Source organism: Periophthalmus magnuspinnatus, chromosome 3 (genome assembly GCF_009829125.3).
Source record: "Periophthalmus magnuspinnatus isolate fPerMag1 chromosome 3, fPerMag1.2.pri, whole genome shotgun sequence".
Lineage (NCBI taxonomy): Eukaryota > Metazoa > Chordata > Actinopteri > Gobiiformes > Gobiidae > Periophthalmus > Periophthalmus magnuspinnatus.
This window is the reverse complement of record NC_047128.1, coordinates 12,179,598-12,192,629: the sequence shown is the minus strand read 5'-3', so window position 1 is coordinate 12,192,629 and position 13,032 is coordinate 12,179,598. Positions and strand designations below refer to the sequence as shown.

General features: G+C 38.6%; 1 protein-coding gene across 1 annotated transcript in view; it reads right to left on the bottom strand.

Annotated features, from left to right (window-relative positions):
* LOC117393788 (multiple epidermal growth factor-like domains protein 10) overlaps nt 1-13,032 on the bottom strand; it is a 105,353-nt gene that overhangs the window by 19,184 nt on the left and 73,137 nt on the right. The window contains exons 8-10 of the mRNA XM_055230259.1: nt 8,529-8,649; nt 7,151-7,314; nt 6,347-6,449 (exon numbers count right to left, since the gene is read on the bottom strand). Coding sequence (XP_055086234.1) covers nt 6,347-6,449; nt 7,151-7,314; nt 8,529-8,649 — 388 coding nt within the window. The remainder of the gene's footprint in view (nt 1-6,346; nt 6,450-7,150; nt 7,315-8,528; nt 8,650-13,032) is intronic.

Below are 13,032 nucleotides of genomic sequence, written 5' to 3'. Positions count from 1 at the left end.
CACTAGCATAGAGGAGCATAACAGAGCATTTATAACTGCAGAGGCCAGTAGCATGCGGTGACTTTTATGGACAGGCAGTAGACTCAGGGTGGACATCAATATTTAGTCGATAGCAATTTAATAACGGCCCTTTTTATTCAAACTACATTGCAAATTAGCATATTTATTTTTACTGACATTAAATGCATATATACTGAGCCATTTGGAGTCATATTGGAGAAGCATTGGCCTACATATTAATAATTATATATGTTGGACTTATATACTCTCCAACACTGGAATACTGTACAAGTAGGGCTGTTTGTTTGTTGACAGATGTATCCTCCTCCTACACCTCATTTATGCATCTTGAACCACATGAGTAACACATGACAGCTCTACACATATATAATGCGCTTAATCATGTTTGACTAAATGACTGTATTTCTAACTAACATTTAATCATTATAAACATGAACCTACTAACAATGACTTTGTGCTAAAAGCGAGTTATTTCAGTCACTTGTGTTGAAAGTTTGTGCTGCTGCTGTCGTCTCCTGCTGCACATGTGCACTCACTAGAAATCTCCTCAGATGTGTGATTCCTCCATGGGGTTTGCACCAGCTGTGGTCCTCAGTACACATGTGCATTCCTCTAAAACAACCTGCTGTCTTCTCCGGTTGTAAAAGCACATGTAGAGAATGTGGTACGGCATGGCCTCCATAACAAGAACACAAGTTAATGAGATGTTTGGAACTGCAGTTGCTACAGTTTGGTCAGTGACCAGTAGGGTTTGTGACTTCAACCATGCTTCAAATAGGCAGAAGTGAAGTGAAAACAGGATTATTTGGATATATTTATTTGGAATTATTTAATTATACTTTTGACATGCAATGATTTTAGATTTTATTGGCCTGACTGCCCTGACCACACACCACTGGCGGTGGCTCAACCACTGAGGAGGAGCAGGTTCACAGGAACAGATGGACAGGACAAAGCAACAAAAGGCAAAATAACACAAGTACAATAACTATTTTAACAGTTGGATATCAAACTTTAGCAAAACGCAGGACACAGCCATGATGGGTTTTCTAACTCCCATTCCGACTTCGAGGAGTGTTCCAGAGAAAATGTACAAGTCAGAACTCGAAAATATAACCTCCAAGGACAACTGGAACACAGCATGTACCAGGACTAGAAAAGGACCAAACCAAGTGTACAATCTAAACTGGGCTCAAACAACAACAACAAACTTTATTTATAAAGCGCTTTTCATACAAAAAATGTAGCACAAAGTGTTTTACAGTGCATTAAAAACAGTCCCACCCACCAAACCCACCCAACCACCCCACAGCCAAACAACCCAACCCCAACACATCAATAAACATAACCAGACAACCCCCCGCCCCAACGCACACTCCCACCCACCACCCCAACACATGTAAAAATACCTTTGGTTTCATTAAAATATGTTTAAGTGCAATAGGCTGGATAAAGATGAACCAGATGAGAGAGCGCCACCAGAGGAACCATCTGCACCAGGAGCAGGGTCACCCGCAGCCACAGGACACCAGCCCAGGGCCCAGAGAAGAGATGAGGTCAAGACCAAACCTCCAGGGCCCAGGAGCCAGGGCCCAGCAGCCACAGCCAACCACAGCTCCCGGTGCAGAGGGCTCCTCAGAGGAAACATTGGCAAATCTAAAATTATTAAAAGTAATAAAATAAGTCAAACCAGTCCACAACAAGTACAAGTGGGAATGCACCCTGACAATAACACATTTTGAAGTATGGTCATGATAAATGATAAATGATCATATTGAAATGAATTTATATCACTTTCACAATAAGCTTAAAGTAGGACAAAGCCTTTCTATGTGAATCATATGAAGCAGAATGTGACCAGTAATATACAGAATAAAAAGAACAATGAAAGGCTAAAGTAGTTAGTTCTAATATCTGTAATGTGCCATGCAATTAAATGGTCACATTATTATATAGTGCTTTTCCACCTTCAAGGCACTCAAAGCACTTTACATCAAGGAACCATTCACATACACACGCACACACACGCGCGCGCATACACCACTGTACGCAGAAACTGGAGGGCGACAGTATTCATCGGTGGGAGCTACCTACTAAGCTATGGTCATCCCATGAATTACTGGACCATCTACAACTCAAATGTCATGATACAGGCCTAACACTACATAAAAATAAGAAAATATCCCTCAATAGTGCAAAGAAACAGTACACATGATAAACACTAACTATAGTACTTATCATGACAGGTCTAACTCCAGATATGTTTTAGATGAGCAAACAACATCATACTACAGATCAGAAAACAGTGTAAAATGGGCCCTTTAAACATCGGCATTTAACCTAAAGAACGGTCCCATTTGTTTCCCCATAGTCTGAACTCTGGACTGGCTGTGGACCACTCCAATAAAATGATCCAAGCTGATTACTGACAATTAGAAATGACTCTCGATCTAAAACAAACTTGGTGCAAACTTTTCCAGTGTAATGAGTTGAAGCGTTTCATCAGTGTTGCATGTGTTCCCTGGGAGCCTCCTGATCAGAGCTGTGGCTGAGCACTGGGGACTGTCCAGACTCTGATAAAGGCCCTATAATTACTATTAATATAAGACTGGATTAGATGAAGAAATAGTAGGTTAATTTCTGTAAAAAAAAAAAAAAAAAAAAAAGGACTCCATCTTTGTTAATCTCACACAACTGGCGTAATGGCAAACAAAGCACTTTAACCTTTAGCCTGATGCATGCACTTAAATAGAGAGAGGTAGTATTTACTTAGTTAACACTATTTTGTAGACACTAAAGCAACACTGTGTAACTTTCTGGAGGTGGCACGTCACCTGCATGATTCTATAGAAATTAAAACCAATCAACGTTTGGAACATTCTTCATGGAGATACATATTTTATGCCATACTGTTGGATATTATAGCCAAAGGAACCACATTTCCATGGAAACAAACAGGAGGCCCTTATCCAGACCAAATACGAATCAGGTTTGTGGAGAGGAACATATGCTCAGAGAAAGGACACATGTTTTCTATGTTTTTCAGTGCAAGAAAAACATAAAAAAAAAGAAAGTTAATACTTGCAAAAATGAATTATACTTTGGATCTTGGTAGTAGTAGTGGTCACGCCTGTCAAAATTTGGGGGCCTGGGGCAAGATGCCTCCCATAGGCCCCCCTCCAATATAAATGAATAGGAAAAGGGTCAAATTCTGGGCCCCTAAAACCCCCAGGATAACAGACCCCTTTGTCCCCCCTGATGACTCCCCTGGTAGTAGTAGTAGTAGTAGTAATAGTTAGTGGTTAATAAAAAGTGGTAATAGTTGTGGTATCATCTGCTCTACTAGCAACAGGCAGAAAATACTGTCAAATATAAATAAATAATCAGTTCAAAATGGATGCACGGCAGGTAATGTTGTTTTTGTTTGGGGTTAAATAAAATGTAAAACTCTGACTATTTAACTTTAAGGAAATCAGATTTAAATCTCCAAATAAACTACTCGACGAAAGGCAGCAGCAGCACTTTGCCATTGGGCCGCGTTCTCCTCGTTAACTTGTTCATTAAGGTTTTCACAGTGGTCCGGGGCCCCATTATAACTCAATTAGACTTTCTTCAGAGGAAAACCTGCAGCTTCGTCATTACAGCTTAAATAAAGGCGCAGGGCATTGGACCAGAGTGTGAGATATCTCTGAATTTGAGTGAGGTATTCCCAAGAGTGAAGAAAACACAGCCATTTTAGATATGAGTCCTCCATGTACAGAGATGTGAGGGTATAGACAGGAGCAGTGGGGGTTCATTACAGACTTACAATAACAGCAAGGCTCAATTATGCCATGAGTAAGATCTATATGGTTTGGTCCTGATTTAGACTTGGTTTAGTTCTGGTCTGGTCCTGGTTTAAGTATATTTAGTCCCATTTTTGATATAGTGTGTACAGGTTAGTGTTGTCATGATATTAACATTTCAAACTCAATTTCGACACTAAGGAATAGACTTGACACTCAATATTAATTCTGACATCACAATGATAATAAAAAAACTCTTTCTTTAGACAATAGAATGTGATTTTCTACATTAAATGGTAGTACTTTCTTTTATATTCCTATGTGGCCTTATATCTGCATAATCCCTCAGTGGTCCAGGTATACTAGTCTATGTGGTCTTATACTTGTTCTAGTTTCAATATGAGTTTTAGTGTTTTATGTAATGTGTGCAAGTGTGTACAATGTTTTTGGTCAGTGGTGGAAGGTAACAAAGTAAAAGTAGTGAAGCACTGCACTTAAGTAGACATTTTAGGTATGTGTGCTTTATTTAAGTAAAGCACACAGATACTTTACTTTTACTTCACTAAATTTTTTAACTCGACTGAAAAGTAAAAAGTATTTTCATATGATTTGAGGGATTATTTTTTACCACACTTGATCAAACAAAAATAAATACACAAAAATCATAAGAAAAACTATTATATTGATTATTATTGTTATCGCTGACCAAAATATGTATCTTTTTATCTATATCATTACATTTAACACTTAAAAGTGAACAACACTTATGCAAAAATACTTTTACTTTTTACTTTTAAAGTACATTTTTAAACAGATACTTAAATTCTTTTACTTAGATATTTTTATGTGATACTTTTACTTAACCTTTTACCTCTGTATCTGTACTTTTACTTAAGTAACTAAATTTTGTAGTTTTCCATTAATTGGTAAGTATGAGTAATACAGGTTGAACAGACACTTAATTCATAATGAACAAATAGTGGTTAGAATGATTCAGACTTAGTTACTACTTAATTAAAGGTTAGATTAAAGATAAGATATGAATTCAGTAGTTACTAAGAATCAATCATTCTTACTTAACTATTCCTTCATTAACACAAGTTGTTTGTCTTTTGCATTGAAATAACAGATTAGTCTTTACCATATAAAAACATTTAAAAGCATAATAGCATCTTAAAACGTCTTAAAAGCGTGAAAAACGAATTCATTTTAAACGTTTGGAGTGGTCCAAAGTTATTCCTCACTTACCTTACGCATTCAGAGCATCCTATTTATTCACTGCTGTGACTTTATAACTGCCTTTCACAACTTTCACAGACCACAGCAGAGTTTAACTGTCATGATAAAAGTAATAACAACTAGCATGCTTACAGGCACTTCCTGAATTACCTCTTACATTTCCTGCAATCAGAGACAGACAGCACGCAGCGGACATATTTATACAATATACCTGTACTGACACATTTTGCTCAAACACATGGGGAAAATGGTGTCTGGGCCCTTTAAAGTGTCATATGTGTCATACAGCAGCAGCCTGTGGTTTAAATCTATTGTCTTCACTCCCTTTTTCTCCACGGAGCTCCTCCATATTTATCAGCTTTGTATCGACCATCACCGCTTCACTGATTGACAATTAGAAAATGCAATAAGCAGCGTTCTCCCATCACACGGGCTATTATAGGGATCAGAGGTGTAGAGCACAGGTACAGCTCTGCCCACTGAATACACAGACAGATTCAGCCAAGCCTAAATTCCCATTAGATTCACACTAAACACTTGTACTCTATTGATCTGTAATGCCCACTCGACTCCCAGTATGCATCACTTCTCTCTCTCCTCAGCTGTGGTAGAAGTGACATACTATCTATTTATCTCTCCATCTGTCCACCTTGTTTAAAAATAATTTGCAGTGGTCCAAAGTTATTCCTCACTTACCTTATGCAGTCAGAGCATCCTAATTATTCCCCACAATGATTTTATAAGTGATTTTCACAACTTTCAGAGACCAGAGGGAAGTTATGCTAACAATAACTAGCACACTAGCGCACACTTCTTGAATGTTTTCTGATTCGATGCAGATAGCACACAGTAGACTCATTTTTAAGGTAAAGTACAATAAGGTGCACTTTATTGTCCCCATAGGAAAATTTGCCCTCTGCATTTGACCCATCCTCCAGTGTCTCTGGGGATGCCTATCAGGAGCAGTGAGCACCACAGCGCAGTGCTCAGGGACTCATCTCTAGAACATGAGCTAGTCTTAGTCAGGACTGGCTCGGCTGGAGGAGTTTACCTATTGTGCATGTTTTGGGTTGATGGAGGAAACTGGAGTACCCCACAGAAACCCACCCGGACACAAGGAGAACATGCAACATGCAAACTCAGCCACTCAGTCCTGTTTCAGTACTGGTTCAGTTCTGACTCAGTCCTGGTTCAGTCCTGGTTCCGCCCTGGTTCAGTCCTGGCTCAGCCCAGATTGAGTCCTGGTCGAGTCCTGGTTCAGCCCCGGTTCAGTCCAGGTTCAGTCCTGATTCAGTTCTGACCTGTCCACCCGGCAAGACAATGGCAGTGTCCGGTCTCAGGGTCACATCCTTCAGAGTTGAGACAGTCACAGGGCTCTCTGCACTCCGGACCGAAGCGCCCCAACTACAAAAATATTCAAATATAAATATCATAGAGCCAAACAAGATTACAGCTTACTGGGTCTGATTATTTCTATTATTTTCTATTTAAAATATACATTACATTTTAAACACTAGCTGTAAGTATCACAGTTGGGTGTTTGGGACTACTTAGCAGTAGTGCCGTTTACATTTCTTTCAGTACCAGTAGCAAGTAACAGTGCTTAAACAGCAGTACTTAAGCTTTTGCTGTTCATTCTTTTTAATAAATTCCAATGTTTACAATTATTTGAGCTGGGACTGCCAAATAAGTTTCTATATTGCTGTCTCAAAGTGCACCGGGCATGAAAAGTTAGTATTGGTTGGTGCCTTTTTTTGTATCATTCTATATATTCTGATTATTACTAAGCCAATCAGAGCGCTGCTTTTGGTGCTCATGGGTTTAAGATAGATAAAATGCAGACTGTGTGCTGTGGCCTCATTTTGTCACAAACAGCTGCTTTTACAAAATGTACTCATTTACACAAAAAAGGTTGGGTTGGGTATCCCGGTCTCACTTTAGTGAAATCTGGTGAAGGGGTACAGAGCAACTTTCTAAAGAAGGAAGGGACTACTGAACTACAGAAGGATAACTTAAAACATGCTTGAATAAAACTACAGGTATATATTTGACAAAGGAATCACATTCTAACACATTAAACAGTGTCTTGTATTTGTTCTACTCACGGGACATGGCAGGGTGCAGAGCTCTCCCCTCCACCCGGGAGCGCACACGCACGTCCCGTTCGCTGGATCACAGTCGGCTCCGTTCTCACACAAACACGAGTTGTTACAGAAGAGTCCCCAAGAGCCACTGGAGCAGGGCAGAGAGCAGTCCACGCCCTGCCAGCCTGGAGCACACAAAGGGTTAGACAACTTCAATGCAATATACCTCCACCTTCAGTTCAAGTGCAGTAGACTACAGTTTAAGACCCCCAGTAGAAATGATGAGCGCCACCACAAATAATAGATTAAGAGAAAGGGTACAGTGGTTAGAAAAGTGATCCCCCAATCACAAGGTCAGAGGATTGATCCCAGCTTGGACCAAGTTCTGTCTTTGTGTCCTTAAGCAAGACTCTTCGCTCACCTAGTGTGAATGTAATGTGTATGTCAGTGTTGGAGGGGCATCTATGGCAAGTAGTTTACCACCACCGAGTGTGGAGTGAATGACTAGTGCACTGTAAGGCACTTTGGATGTCTTGATATATAAATCCAGTGCATTATTATTAATATTCTATAGAAGTAGACTAAGGGAGTGTGACATCACCCATAGCATTCGACTTGTCGAGGCGAGCATTTATAGTGGCAAATTTGAAGCCAAGTTCCATATTAGAAATTCCGACCGCAAGTATCATAGCAACCAAAGAGTATACAAGAGAGAAGTATATATTCTGAGTCTGACACAGAAAAACATGTAAACAAAACCATAATAAAAACAGTGTAATTTGTAAATTTGTTACATTTTAATGTAGGTTTCTTCTGAATTAAAATGGACATTTCCTAGCTCCTGTGGTGTCCCTATTGCCTCAAAATTTTGTCTTAATTTTGTCTTAGGATTGTTAAAATTAGAAACATTATTATCTTATGCTTTTTCCTTGTACTTAGTTATGAAATGTAGCATATGTAGATCCTTACATTTTGGTCATTGTAAACAGAAACAGATTTTTAAAAATAAAAAAATTTCATCAGGTTCAGTGACTTCCTATTTAAAATGGCAGAACTGATAGGCCCCGCCTCTTCATAATGGTATTTCACTGAAGCAAGCAGCCAATACATTTATACAAATTTTTATGGCTATGTGACATTTATCAACCCTATTTCTATTTTTTGAACATTTGCAAGTAAATGCAGTGGGTGAAAATGGCATATTTTCAGCACTCAAGCCTTGAATGCTGGACAGGTCAGGATTACTCATACATACATGAATCAATTGAAATACAATTCTAAGACAACAATAAGAAAAAACTCTCACATTAACAAGCTCAGAGTCCATTTTAAAGAATACAGCTCATTTATGTGTAAGTAATGTACCAACAGTTAAAATGAATTGCTTTGTGGTTCGTACCTTCTTTGCAGAGACAGGAGCCGTCGATGTGGGAGCAGGACAGGTGATTCTGACAGGAGCAGGAGGAGGTGCAGTTTGTCCCATACAGACCAGGGGGGCAGCTCAGGGAACAGTCATCTCCCTAATAACAACCAAAAAATACACATTAGAAATGAGGCGTGTCTGAATTAAGCAGTTTTATAATTAATAACAACATTAACTCATTTGGTATGGCATTGTCTGGAGCGTTGATGGTTCAATTCCGGTTTAGTGTTGTGTCCTTGTGCAAGACATCCCTATGTGTGACGGAGCTGGTGATCATGAGTGGTTGTAAAAGTTAAAAACATGCCTGAAGTAGTTTTATAGTGTATGTTATCTATACATGCTTGAGTAATCTCATAATATCTCCCAGGCCCTATTTGAACCCTCTCTACAGTACACAGCAATACAATCCTATCCAAGACTCCGCCCATAAGCCTACGTCACCCATGCTTCCACACAATCATTTTATATAAATATTGTAATGATCTGATATTTTGTGTTTAGATCAGAGTTAAAAATTCTGTTGTTCTTGTTTATGCGTTAATGTGAGTGCTTTTATATGTGACACACACACCAACAAGTTACTGGTCAGTTTGGGGACTTGCTCTGCTGAACTGAGACTGCTACTGTTTTGCTCTTATTTTGGCGTGGGTAATGGCCTACAGTAACCCCTGTGTTCAGAAAATAAACAACAAGAAGAACTTTGCCATGTTTTCTTACATCAGAACACTACAATATAGAATAGCCGGATACAAAACAGTACACTACAACTTCACAAAACAGATGCGATGTGCAGTAGTTTCATTAGTGGGATGCATGCTGATTTTGCTCTAAATAGGGGAGTGACTTAGCACGAGGAGCCAAAATTTGCATCTTCAAAATGATGAAAGGTAACACCGTGATCTAAATATATAACAGTTAATACCTCATGGAAGTGTAATACCCCATCTTTAAATGTCCAAAAACAACTTTACACTGTAAATCCAAAACATTATGTATTACAAATCATCACAATAAAGCTTAGTGTTTATGTATTTCATTAAAAAGTCTAATAAAACAGTTAAAGGGCCTGCACCTCATTCTCCCCCTGCATTTGAGCAAAATGTATCTTGCCCCACTTTATAATCAGGAAGTGCACATTAGCATGCTAATTGTTGTCAGCTTTACTGTGATGGCAAAACTCGGCTCTGGTCTCTGAGAGTTGTGAAAAGCGTTTATAAACTCATCGTGGTGAATAATTAGGACGCTCTGAATACATAGGCAGGGGTGCCCAAACTTTTTTTTATTGAGGGCGACATCTCAAAACATATTCGAAGTGTAGGGCCACAGATCGGTGATCAATACAGTGCAGTGCTTTAAACACAGCTTTGACAGAGCCGCTGTAGATTAATAAGGCTTAAAACATATTTTAGGCCTGTATCACAATGCAATATGATGTTTGAGGTTACAGTAGAAGAAATAGTTTACGGTAATTTGCTGTTAAAAGTACTGCTTATGATCAATTGGCCCAGTTCAGCAGGACACTCAAGGGCCAATAAAAACTGGTGTGAGGGCCGCATTTGTCTCCCGGGCCATTGTTTGGACACCCCTGGCATAAAGTAAGTGAAGAATAACTTTGAACCACTCCAAAACGTTTAAAATGAACTAGTTCTCTTTTTCATGTTTTTAAAAAACAGTAAAAATCAGGCAAGGGTTCATTACAACTCAAAACAATATAATCATATGAATTTCACACGTGTATTCAAGACACTTCCCATAACAAAAATATGAGTCCGATCTGTATTCTCAACACTGCCCGTCACTCATCACTGAATACTTTAATGCGATTGAAATGTACACTATGGGACTTAATGATGCCACAACCTGCCATGATTAGCACTATACCACAGCTGCACTTATGCTATAGGAGTATAAAGGCTCCACTGGAGACGGGACTGAATCTTAAGTGTCTCTGTCAATGTCAAGGTGAATACCACAACAACAGTTTTCCATTGCACAGGCCAATAGAACTGGAGTTACAGCAGAAGGCTTTACATGTGTGGTATGTGTGTGAACTTACATCTAATCATGTTATTAGGTATGCAAGGCAAAACCCCCTTATAATCCAATAGAAGCTATGAACAAATTACATTTTGGATGATTCATTTTAAAAGATATTTGACTTCAGTTTTGTTGCCTGAAACAGTGTCCCTGAATTTTACTTTTAAAATGTATCACTCAAATAACCCAGTAAACCTGTGAGTAAAACGTGGCTAATAAAATCATTTCTTTCACTAGTGTCAGAGGTTGTGTTCAGTTTATGTTAAATGTGGATAGACTGACAACAGATGAAAATGATCTGTCATATTTACTAGAGATTGACTGATATGTGTTATTTTTTGTGGGTTTTTTTCATGGCAGATGCCGATACCAACTGTTTAGAATCCAGAGAAACCGATGGCCAATGAGCTCTGACGATATTTTTGGGGCAGTATATGGCCCATTTTGATTTTTTACCAAAAACTTAAGTAGTCATGTTTTGTGTAGATATCTCTTCATATTAAATTGTTACTATAAAGCTTTGTGTGTATTTTTAGACAGCAGATCGACCAAAACTAAACATCGACCTGTGCTAGACATTTACAGGCGATAGGAGATACACTAAAAAATCCAAATATTGACACATATATCAGCCAAGCGATATATCAGTGTATCTATATCTATTTACATACATTTATCACACGTTCATTAAAATGTGGAGTCCCTTTTCTAAATAAATTCAATAATCATAAATCGTTTGTCTCTTTCACAATAATAGTGACAATGACATTTGATATCGTGGCATCTGCTCCAGACCCAGATCCCTGTGGTTACTACTACTGCTGCTATTACTACTACTTCTACTGCAACTACTATTATTACTATAGATGTGAAGTTCTGGCACTAGAAACACTGATATACATCATATATAATGCAGTAGTAGTACATGCATTTTGACTTGAGCTCTCCTGTAGTTCTTAGCTGGTCTTTTAGAAGCCCTCACTCTCTCATCGATCACTCCTTCACCACATAAACTCTGCTAATTAAAGCTGCAGTGCCGACCTGCTACCTTTAAATTGCCATTAATCTAATATTCACAAAGCAAGCCAAATGCACAGACAGCACGGACCAGGGCCCTATTAAAAGTTGTGAATCAAGGACTTTTTTATTTCGGTTTGGGTTAATAATGAAAGTAAAAGAACCCAAAGAGAGAGTACAATTTCCCCACGAGGACCATTTTTTCTAATGACACTGCTGCAGCAAATACCATCAGATCGATACAGTTTTAAGTATCCATCATTTTAATCTTTGTGTATTTCTAATGGTATTTAAAGTTGCATTATGGGACTTTTTTCTGCTTCTTTAGAGATGTTATTGCTTTGCTTAGAATGTTTCTATAGCTTTAAACATATCTATCTGCAAACAAGGTGGTGCAATTCAAGTTAAGCTTTAATCTGAGCTTTATTTTAACACAATATTACCATAAATAATTGAACTACAACAGGTGAGCTGATTTGTGCTGTTAAACAAGTTTCCCACATAAAAGTACAGTTAAAAGCTACCTAGCATTAGCAAACAGATTTTCAGTTAGTCACTGTCACCTTTTTGTTGAAAATCAAACACATAAACACAACAATGAACCATTGATCACAGGCTCCTGAAAATGTCTTGTTTAAATCCATTTTGTATTCTTTTCTTGAGATTTGAGACTCTTAAAAGAATCTTAAACTATATCTTTGCAAATGTGTACCTTGTGTCACCATGGCAACTGCTGAACATTACACCATAGACTTACATGCAGAATATCCTCAGCGTGACATCACTGCAAAATATCAGTATAAATAAACTTAAATTGAAAGTCATAGTGTGGAATCTTCGAGGCAAAGCAATGGAAACACAAAAGAGTTGCATTTGACCCTTCCTTCAGTACCCTGTGGCTCCCACTGCTCCCTATGAGATGCCCCAAGGACCCATTTCTGTGATCTTGAGCTAGACTAGGTCAGGACTACCTTAGCTGAAGGATTGTACCTATCGTGCATGCTTTGGGTTGATAGAGTAAACTGGAGTGGAGTAAATAATTTGCAGTTTCTTTTTAAAGAAACTGCAAATCTTTGTCACTTTCTTGCAGTGGCTGCAAAATCACAAAATGTCTACATCACTGGGTCTTGTTCACTGGTCTTTTCTGGAGTTATTTTCTGATATTTGGTGCAGTGTTGATGTGGTGATCGCTGTCTCAGTTTTCGCCTGAGTTTGCTCCAGTTTGCTGACAGCTTGGAGCCTCGGTCTCAAACTTGGCTTGGTTTGGGCGTATCGACGGAGCTGTCTGCCTGTAGTGACAAAGCCAAATCTAAATTCTGTTTAGACCTGGTTTTCGACCATGAGTCCAGACACAACGGGCCAGAATGAAACTCCCCATCGCAGCATAAATCCAATGTAAATCAATAGGCTTCCTCTGAGAGACGTT